The sequence below is a fragment of the Nicotiana tomentosiformis genome, chromosome 9 (assembly GCF_000390325.3).
Source record: "Nicotiana tomentosiformis chromosome 9, ASM39032v3, whole genome shotgun sequence".
Lineage (NCBI taxonomy): Eukaryota > Viridiplantae > Streptophyta > Magnoliopsida > Solanales > Solanaceae > Nicotiana > Nicotiana tomentosiformis.
Genome location: NC_090820.1, coordinates 12,240,090 through 12,251,356, shown reverse-complemented (window position 1 = coordinate 12,251,356; position 11,267 = coordinate 12,240,090). Strand labels below are relative to the sequence as shown.

Sequence of the window (11,267 nt, the reverse complement as noted above, 5' to 3'; positions counted from 1 at the left end):
ACGTTTCTCGTATGTCTCCCACCATCTAAGTGCAGCCCCGAAGAACTGAAAAGTAGTGAATAAGACCCCACAAGTGTGACGACCCAAAATCTAACCATGGTCGTGATGGCGCCTATCGTGATACAAGGCAAGCCTACTTCCCAAAATATTACTACTAAATCGATTATAAGAATTTAATAAAACATTTCCAACATTTAAATTTTTCATATACTAAATCAACTCTAAATATAATTATAGAAAATACGGAAATGAGCCCCAAACATCGGGGTGTCACTAAGTCATGAGCATCTAAAACTATAAACTAGGATATATAAGTTGTCTAACTGTCCAAAAGAAGAAATAACAAGAGGAGTAACAAGGTCCTGCGGACGCTAACAGCTACCTTGTAGTCTCCAAAGATAGTCGGCCTGAACTCAACGATCGCCGCCTTCTTACTCACCTGGATCTGCACATAAAGTGCAAGGTGTAGTATGAGTACAACCAACTCAGTAGTAACAGAAATAACTAAGGAACTGAGAAGTAGTGACGAGCTAAGCAGAATAATCCAATTATTATTTCCACAATTAAGTACAAACAAGAGTAGACAGGTAATTTCATAAATCAGTAAGACTACAAGGAAAATTAATAGTTAAATGAAACAACAGCAAAAGTAAATGCAACCTCACAGCAATGTCACTCCATCACTTAGCACTCGCACTCAGCACTCATTTCTCAAAACACTCAATACTCTGCGCTCACTGGGGGTGTGTACTGACTCCGGAGGGGCTCCCAAAGCCCAAGCGCTAAGCACGGATAACACACGTGCCATCATATCAATACCTGGAACTGCACGGTCAACTCACGTACTACGCGAACAACTCATGCGCTATGGTATCAATCCCTAGACCCGCACGGTCAACTCACATGCTACGCGGACAACAAATGCACTATGGTATTAATATCCTCACAACCAGTCCTTCAGCCTCACTCGATCATGTACCTCACTAGCCTCACCATCATTAACAAATAAGGGAACACAACTCACATCAAGTATCACAACATATTAGGAAATAATAGAGACTGAGGTAAACATGTACAATAATTTCTATGACTGAGTACAAATAATGTGAGCATGAATAAAGCCTAAGCATGATCTCTAACATGAAGGCAGACAAGTTCAACAACAAGTAATTGTGTAAACATAGATGATGGCCATGACGCCTCACGGGACGGACCAAGTCTCAATCCCTCTAGGTATACACCCACACGCCCATCACCTAGCGTGGGTATCACCTCCAAACAGTCATACGATATCAAATTCTCCGGGTTTATACCCTCAAAGCCAGAGTTAAAACTGTTACTTACCTTAACAACGTAAAATCCTACTCCGGGATGCCCTTGTCTCTGGACTCAGTCTCCAAAAGCTCCGAATCTAACCAAAAATCAGAATACTACTATCAACATAGTCTAAAGAATCGAATTCCACAATGAAAACTACATAAATATGCCAAAACTCCGAAATCGGCCAAAACCCGCCCCCCGGGCCCATGTCTCGAAATTAGTCAAAAATGGTAAAATAATAAACCTCACCCTTTCCCGAGTCTAACCATATAAAATTCATCAAAATCGGACTCCGTTTGGTCTCTCAAATCCTCACTTAAACTCTCCAAAACTCAAACCTTAACTCCCTCAATTTCACTTTGAAATAATCAATTAAATTCCAAAAACGAAGATGGATTCATCCAATATAACCAAAACTGAGTAGAGACTACTTACCTCAATCCTTATGGTTAAAATCGCCACCAAAATAGCCCAAATCCGAGCTCCCCAACTCAAAATATGACCAAATGAACAAACCCTCATTTTATATATTTTTCTGCCAGATATTCTGCCTCGTTTGTTGAGCCAAACGATCCTAAAACTCACTTTTTATGTCTCCAATAGATTTCTTGTGAAGGTTTAGTCAAGTTAGACTTTTGAATCACTCAATTTGACCTTATAATAAAGGAGATATGTAGGTTTCAATATTTGCAAATAGTGCAGATTTTTAATTACGAATTCAGTAGCAATTTCGTAATTAATCTGAAAAAATCTAGCAACCCAATTATTTAGTAAAATGACTATAAATTCCTCATACGATGTCCAAATTCGACGATTCATTTTGCTATGGGTCCATAATTACGATACGGATCTAATGCTTCAATCAAAAAAGAAATCGGAGCTCATTGGTTCAATATGATATCATTTATGCTTGAAGAAACGGCGTCAAAACATAAGAAAAACGAGCGCAACACAACCTAAACCTATCCGAAACTCACCCGAGTCCCTCGGGACCTCAACCAATAATTCCAACAAGTCATATATCACTACCTGAACTTAGTTGAACCTTCGGAACATCCATAACAACACCAAATCAACCTCGGATTCAAGCCTAAGAACTTCTGAACTTCCTACTTTCGCCAATTCAAGTCTAATTCTACCACGGACCTCCAAATTACATTCCATACACACTCCTAAGTCTAAAATCACCTAACTAAGCTAACCGAATCATAAAAAACCCAAGTCCGAACTTGTTTACTCATAAGTCAACTTCCGGTTGACTTTTCTAACTTAGCTTTGTAACTAAGAGACTAAGTGTCTCATTTCACTCCACAACTACTCCGAACCCAAACCTACCAACTCGATACAACTCAACACAGCTGAACAACACATAAATAAATAGAAATGGGAAAACGGGGGTATAACTCTAGGAATGACAGACCGGTTCGTTACAACAAGTCTCTAGAATACCAGCAGTACGGAGTATCCTCTGACACCTGTCCAAGAAGTCCTGAGCATCCTCTCTCTCTGTGCCACTGAAAGGTGGTGGCTGGAGTCTCCCAAACCTCTCCAACCTACGTTGATCATCCTCAGACATAGCATGAACCACATAATCCTGTGTAGCTGCAACCGGCTGGGCTGGTGGTGCCTCCGATGTCTGAAGTCTGAGTGCCTCCACCAGCCTGAGAAGTGGTTGCGGCCATCGAAATAGAGACCACCTGAGCAAGGCTGGTACACGCTATCAGAATCTGAGCTAGGGCCTCCTGAAGGCCTGGAATCAGAATAGGCACAGGTGGTGCCAGAACTGGTGCATTAATAACTGGAACCTAGTCCTAACCTGGGACAACTGGTGGATCTACAGGTACTTCCCCAGCTGTTGTACGGGCTGCACCTCTGCCCTTACCACGGCCTCTACCGAGGCCTCGGCCTCTCGCGACCTTGGCTGGTGGTACTGGTGGCTGGCCCTCCTGACCGATAACACGAGTCCTCACCATCTGTGAGAGAATGAAACAATAGATGTTTAGTTACTAGAATCAACAGATTCACACGACAAAAATTCAAGAATGTGGAGTTTCCTAAAGGTTCTACAGCCTCTCGAAGATAAGTACAGACGTCTCCGTACCAATCCGCAAGACCCTACTAAACCCACTCATGAATTATGAGACCTATGTAACCTAGGCTTTGATACCAATCTGCCATGACCTAAACTAACCTTTGTCGTGATGGCGCCTATCGTGGAACTAGGCAAGCCGACTCATTTCCAAAACAAGCCGATATTTTCATTTCAAAGATAATTTCAATGCTATTTAATATAAAAACCTTTGTAAAGGAGTTCAAATCAAAATAATAGTGCGAAAAAGAAAAAGTCCGACATCGGGGTGTCACTAGTCATGAGCATCTACTACCATTTGTCTGACAATATCAACACTAATATAGTCTGGAAAGCTAAATATAACTAAAGGAAGATAAGAGGAAGAAGAGCAGGGGCTGCGATCGCCAAGCAGCTACCTTGCTATCCCCTAGAAAATCTGCAACCAGAATAATCAACAACCGTTACCGTACCCAGCTACACCTGGATCTGCACACAAGGTTTAGGGAGTAATGTGAGTACGCCAACTCAGTAAGTAACAATAATAAATGAAGACTGAGCAGTAGTGACGAGCAATAAAGCATATCAAGTTCATATCACAAAAATTCAGTAAAGTACAACATGCTTTAAAAAGAAGTGTTTGAATCAAATCATCTCGTTTAAACTCAGTTCCAGTAAAATCATTTAAAGATATTTTTCAACAGTTTTCAAATAGAGGCTAAATGAAAAGGTGAGAAAAATAATGAAATCATAAACAACAGCCCCTCGGGCATACCTCACAATTACTCATGCCACTCGGGCATACCTCACAATCACTCATGCCAATCGGGCATACCTCACAATCACTCATGCCACCCAGTCACTCAGCACTGGGCACTGGGCACTCGCACTCAGTAGGTACCTGCACTCACTGGGGGTGTGTACAAACTTCGGAGGGGCTCCTTCAGCCCAAACGTTATATCAAGCCAAATCATGACATAAATCACTCGGGCCCTCGGCCTATATCGAACATGATGTGGCATGCAGCCCGATCCCATAATTATCCTCACAAATCAGGCCTTCAGCCTCACTCAGTCATAAACCTCTCAAGCCTCGGGCATTTCAGTAAAAACAGGGCATTCAACCCAAAACAACATTTATATGCATCAAAATAGAGTCATAAAATTGAGTTATGCAGTAAACAAGTATAAACATGACTGAGTATAGATTTTCAATCAAAAGCAGTGAGATGATAGTAAGAAAAGGCCCTCAAGGGTTCAAACAGCGCTGGCATAGGGCCCGAAACATGGCTTTCAGCCCAATTTACAGAAACTCTTTCTAAAATATATAAGTATCATATAGTTTCAACAATATATATGCCACTTCACAGTTGCTACAGGACAGACCAAGTCATAATCCCCAACAGTGCACGCCCACACGCCCGTCACCTAGCTTGTGCGTCACTTCAAAATAGTAAAATGATACAAAAATCTAGGGTTTCATACCCTCAGGACTAGATTTACAATCATTACTTACCTCAAACCGATCAAATCCCTACTCCGTGATGCTCTTGCCTCTCGACTCGGCCTCCAAATTCTCAGAATCTATTTGCAATCAGTACAATACCATCAATATATGCTAATGGAATGAATTCCACAAGAAAAGCTACAAAATTAGATCAAAACCCGAAATTAGTTCAAACTCAGCCCCCGGGCCCACTTCCCATGCGCACCAGCAGCCTCGTACCTGCGACTTGTCCTTCCGCAAGTGCGAAAATAGCAGAAGCAGCAGCTTCAACTGCATTTTTCAACTTCGACAAATCCGTTAACTACCCGGAATCACCCCGAGGCCCTCGGGACCTCAACCAAAAATACCAACAAGTGATATATCAACATACAAACTTAGTCGAACCTTCAAATCACTCAAAACAACATCCAAACACTAAATTACCCTCGGATTCAAACCTAAGAACTTTTAAATTTCCAACTTCGGCAACCGATGTCGAAACCAACCAAACCACGTCCGAATGACCTCAAATTTTGCACACACGTCACAAATGACACTACGAACCTACTTCAACTTCCGAAATTCCATTCCGACCTCGATATTAAATTTTTTACTGCCAACCAAAAATTGCAATACTATACAATACGGCTAAATAACATATAAAGAAATAGAAATAGGGGAAACGAGGTTATAACTCCCAAAATAACCGGTCGGGTTATTACAGTCCGCATCTGCTAGCAAGTGGTTGCACCTGCGGACAAAAGTCCGCTTCGCGATCCTCCCCTCCTACTCACTTTTCGCACTTGCGGAGCTTCAGACACATCTGCGGGCTCGCAGATGCGGAAACACCCTCGCACCTGCGACCCATGGCCATCTCCTCAACTCCCGCTTCAGTGCTCCTTCCTTCGCACGTGCGAGTACGTATCTGCGGCCTCCCCACCGCAGGTGCGAAACTACTAGATATCATAAGGCTTTAGCAATTTCATAAGTCCAAAATTCAATTCGTTAAACATTTGAAACACACTCGAGGCCCTTGGGAACTCAACCAAACATACCAACAAGTCATATAACCCCATGCGAACTTAGTCGAACTTTCGAATCACTCAAAATAATATCAAAACACCAATTACACCGCTGAAACCTACCAAACCACGTCCGATTGACCTCAAATTTTGTACACACGTCATATTCAACATTACGAACCTACTCCAACTTCCGGAATCGGAATCCAACCCCGATATCAAAAAGTCAACCCCCCGGTCAAACATCCAAAAAAAAATTAACTTTCGCCATTTCAAGCCTAAATTAGCTACAGACCTCAAATTCACAGTCCAGACTCGCTTCTAAGTCCAAAATCACCCAACGGAGCTAACGGAACTCATAAAACTCCATTCCGGAGTCGTCTTTACACACTTCCGACTACGGTCAAAATCCTGAGACTTAAGCTTCTATTTTAGGTACTAAGTGTCTCAAAATACTCCGAAACAAAAAATAAAACCTCCCGACAAGTCACTTAAGCAGAAACAAATACGAAAAAAATAGTAAATAGGGGATCGGGGCTAATGCACTCAAAAGACCGGCCTGGTCGGCACAATTATACATTCACTAAAAGAAATATGAAGGGGTTTGATATCATCACGAGGAAAAGAAAGATATATAACATTAAACATTTAAAATTTTAACTAATCTTACGAATTATGTGGCTTTCATGTATTAACTTTTCGGCAGAAACTAAACTTAAAGCTATACATAAAGAAACAAAGAACTGTTAAACTCAAAATATTACTAGATTAATAGGCTTTCAATATAAAGACTAGATATATAAAATTCTTAAGAAAAATACTACAGATACTATTAAGTCAAAGATACTAACGGAATGACTTTTAGGAACAAAGAACATGTAATATCTTTAAATTGGTAGACTATCGGGTATATACCTAATATGAATTTTGAACAAAAAAAAATATTTCTTTAATTAAAGTAAAGTTCTATTGCATATCCTAAACAACTTAAAATAAATAAAGCCAAAATTATGCAGATTTTCATAACCAAAACTATTTTAACTCACTTAACAAAATACTACTTACTACATTATCACAAGGAACAACTAAGAGTCGAATTTAACTAAAATAATGGATAGAATAGGCTCCAAAACACATATCAAATTGCAGATTTAAACAGTAGACAAATAATATTAAAATGAATAACAAATAAAGTATAGATGAACCTTAGTCAAGCTTCCAATGTCGAAATATAAATTCCAGCAACTATAATAAATGAGCGAAAATTGTAACCGCGAACCGAATCTTGAAACTGGACTGAACTTTTGTTTCTCCAAATAAAATTCTTCCTCCTTTAAAATCTCCTGAGGATGATGTTTCTGTGCATGTAATATTTTTTTTTTTGGTTAGATTGCCGAGTATTTTTGTGGCTAGGTGTTGTATCTCCCCCTTTTGTTCGGTATGTCTGTCTTTTTATAAAGAAGAATATTAGTATTTTTTTTTTAATCTTCTTCCTAGAATTTTGAGCGAGGAACGTGAGGTTTTAAAGTGAAGAAGAGGAAATGAGTATGTGCTAGTGTAAAGTGACGTGAGCGAATTAGGGAAAAATGGGTAATGTGAGTGTGTGCTAGTGTAAAATGACGTGAGGGAGTTTGGGGAGAAGGGGTAAAGTAGTGCTAGTGTAAAGTGACGTGAGGGAGTTGGGGGAAATGGGTAAAGTGATGTATTAGTAAGATGAGTGATATATAATTTTCTTAATTAACACCTATAAAAGGTGAAATAAGAGCTAAAATATGTAGATTAAACTTAAAATATATATACATACTAAAAAGTGGAGAAATAGAATTGCACACAACGAGAGAAAAGAAAATAGCCTTGTGACAACTAATAAAGAATAGAGCAAGCAACAATCTCTTACTTGATTTTAGCCAAAAGGCCAAAAATTATATTGATTTCATACATAATTAGCAAGCATGTATTGCACGTTGGTTGGTTCTTCTTCCTCGTTTTTACTTTGATACCTTTTTAAACATATTTTTGAAAGAATTTTTTTAAGTGATCTTTACTCTCTTAAGTTTGATTGTTAAAGTTCAACAATTTGGTTGTAGTAATTTTAGTTCCTCGTGTACAGAAATAAGTGGGTGAATCAATTCTCAATTTTCTGGCAAGTTTAAGGCAAATTTTCTTCAAAACTTACTACATGTAAATATATATACTTGAATATCCATACTCGTGAGAGTGATTCATAGTGGATGTTTTGGGTGAATATCAATTTGATTAGTAGATTTTATTTTCTAGTTTAGTAGGTAAAAATGGGGAAGATGAGAGTAGTTTTAATTTTTTAAAATTTGGTGTAGTGGATTGCCTAAGTGATATTGATCGTTTATTACTGGATTATTTTTTTATAAAGTGGGTGATCCGGGTGAAATCATAGATTGCCTATGTATTATGTAGAAATCGGTCATGTATTATGATTGCATATGGTCGATCAGTTATTAGTTATTATGAGATTAATGTTTTTCGTAAAGAGGGAGACCGATCATGGTGAAATCACCGATCGCCTATGTGTTGCCTATAAATCACTCATGTTTATTTATGAATGCTAAGTAGTTTTTGGTTGATCGTTTATTAGTTACTATTAGAATTATTTTATTATAAACTAAGAGATCCTAATGATATCATAGATCGCATATGCGTTATCTAGATATTGTTCATGTCTTATTTGTGATCACCTATGTGTTATCTACACAGTACTCATGTATTATATATGATTGCCTACGTGATCCCCATGTATCATTTATGATCGCCTAAGTGATCTTTGATTGATCGATTCTTAGTTATTACCAGAATTATTTTTTATAAAGTGAGAGTTCTTGGTAAATCATAGATTGCCCATGTATTATCTAGAAATCGTCCATATATATATAATCTATGATCACCTAAGTAATCACCAGTTGATCGCATTTTAGAGATTACTAGATTCGTTCTTTTATAAAGTGGGAGATTTTGGTGAAATTCTAGATCGCCTATGTGTTACATAGAAATCATTTAGGTGATCTCTATTGATTGCATATTAGTTACCTGTATATTACCTAAAAATTGTCCTATTATTAATTATGATCTCCTAAGTGATCTCTGGTTGATCGCTTATTAGTTATTATTATCAGGATTATTTTTTTTATAAATTTTGAAATCCTGATGAAATCATAGATCACTTACTTATTATTTAAATATCGCTCATATATTATTTATAATCACCTAAAAAATCTCTGATTGATCGCTTATATGTTTCATTAAATTTTGATGAACTTCTTTGAAAATTCATAATAAAAGAAATTTTTAATTTTATTTGCTGCACTGAACAATTACTAGGGACGATAGTTCACCTTTCTCCTATTTCTTTGTTTTTTCATTGTTTAATTCTTTTATTGATTCTTGCTAAATTCTGTGTTGTCTTTAAGTTAAGTTTAAATAGTACTATAACAAAGTTTCTTACTTTCCCCAAAATCATATATCTCTCTCTCTCGCAAAAGAGAAAGCCCTTCCCTTTCTTATAGTCTGTTTGGACAAGTTTTTCGAGAGGCCAAAAGGGTTTTTTTTTTCTTCCCAAAAGTACTTTTTTTTCTAACTTGAGGTGTTTGGCCAAGCTTTTTTGGGAGAAAAAAATGCTTTTGGGAAGAAGCAGAAGCAGTTTCTGAGAAGCAGAAAAAAGTAGCTTCTTCCCAAAAGCAGAAGCAATTTTGAATTTTTTTCTTATCAAAAATACCCTTAACAAAATATAGTATATACCAAAATAACAGTTAAACCTAATACTTAGTATATTAATGTATAAATATTTCTTATTATTTTTAGGATAGCTTTCTAATATATAGTGACTTTAGGGGTGAATGCCTTTATATTTGTTAAATAATTTTTAATATATTTAATTTATATAAAAAGAATTAGGTACTTTAAAATTTTATTTTTATATTTCACTTAAATAAAATAAAATGATTTAATAATTGCCTGTAATAACAAAAATTTAAGATTATTTATTTATTTATAATATTAACTATTAAGTAAATTTATTCATATCCTTATTCATAATTTGATACTTAAAAGCACTTTCTAAAAATCTTGGTCAAACACAAAATATTGCTCAAAAGTGTTTTTTAGAGTGATTAGCCAAATACAAACTGCTTCTCTCCAAAAGTACTTTTTTCAAAAGCACTTTTGAAAAAAACACTTCTCAAAATAAGCTGATTTCTCTAGCTTGGCCAAACACCGATCGCCACTACTTCAGTTCCTACTCTATGAAAGCAGAAACTTAGTTCTGTCAAACAAACATGGTGTTTTTTTATCACAGTCAAAACTTCTATGCAGTTGTCTTTGATTATCCATCAGAATTTCTTATTTCGATAAGCAGTTACCATGGAAGACTGAGCCAGTACGACCCTAGAGTATTGAAAGTTATAAAATTTAGTCCAAATAAGGGTTCCTATGGACCTTTTGATGCCAGGGACTTCAACTTTCCGATGGAAAATCGTCGTCTTTTTGGTGGTTTTCATGGCAGCGAGAATGGCTCAAGCGTTGAGAGTATTGGGATCTATGTGAAGCCCATCTATTAAGGCAGCTAAGTAGTGAGCATGTGATAATTATGTGTATTAATTAGTTAGGTAGTTTTAATTATTGTTAGAAGGTTGTTAGATCAGTAATGAGTATTAATTAGATAGTTAGTGGATATATTAGCCTTAGTATAAATAGGTGTATATTATATAGATTTTTCTCAGTTGAAATGAGAATAATTATGTCACGACCCAAAATCCAACTAGCCGTGATGGCACCTAACCCCACCCGCTAGGTAAGCCAAATAACAATAATCCGATTCAATTAATATTTAAATGACTCTAATACACTCCCCAATGACTGGTAGTACAAATCATGAGTTTCTAAGATTAGAATTTACAAAGCTGGTATAAAATAAATACATCATTTGTTTGAAATGTACATAAACAGATTTTCATAAATCGAAGGCTACCATGAACAAGAGGCAATTACGGCCGGAACACAGATACATCTTCAGATCCAGCTCCCGCTACGTACAACATCATCCGCATCCAATATCTGCACGTAAGGTGCAAAAGTGTAGTATGAGTACAACCGATCTCATGTACTCAATAAGAAACAAACCTAACCTTAGGTTGAAAGTCGTGACGAGTTTGTACTAAGGTCAGAGTCCACACCAATAACCAACAGCAATTCATAACAATATAATGAAAGTAACACCAGTAATAATCCAACAATAAAATGTTCAGCTTGTATACAATTAAAAAAATATATTTTCTTTTCAACTATAATAGTAAAACTTAAATCTTTTGCCGAAATCACCAGAGTACGTTTTGTAAAATTATGAT

At 36.9% G+C, this 11,267-nt stretch overlaps 1 protein-coding gene and 1 long non-coding RNA gene across 3 annotated transcripts; one reads left to right on the top strand and one right to left on the bottom strand.

Moving 5' to 3' along the window:
- Positions 1-220: 220 nt before the first annotated feature.
- On the bottom strand, positions 221-7,424 carry LOC138899469 (uncharacterized). Of its 2 annotated transcripts, none has more exons than XR_011411130.1 (4): positions 7,101-7,424; positions 3,808-3,877; positions 1,345-3,293; positions 221-445 (listed from the first exon to the last, which is right to left on the bottom strand). It is a non-coding gene; the product is annotated as an uncharacterized lncRNA (long non-coding RNA). The 2 variants fall into 2 exon arrangements; XR_011411131.1 differs by having other exon boundaries at positions 2,741-3,293.
- Positions 7,425-10,199: 2,775 nt separating this feature from the next.
- On the top strand, positions 10,200-10,481 carry LOC138898394 (inactive protein RESTRICTED TEV MOVEMENT 1-like). The gene has a single exon (XM_070184455.1). It carries the CDS (start codon positions 10,200-10,202, stop codon positions 10,479-10,481), a length of 282 nt encoding a protein of 93 aa, XP_070040556.1.
- The last annotated feature ends 786 nt before the right edge of the window (positions 10,482-11,267 follow it).

What these genes read in the sequence shown, in the direction of transcription:
- LOC138898394 (XM_070184455.1), top strand. Translation starts at nt 10,200, where the DNA reads ATGGTGTTTTTTTATCACAGTCAAAACTTCTATGCAGTTGTCTTTGAT.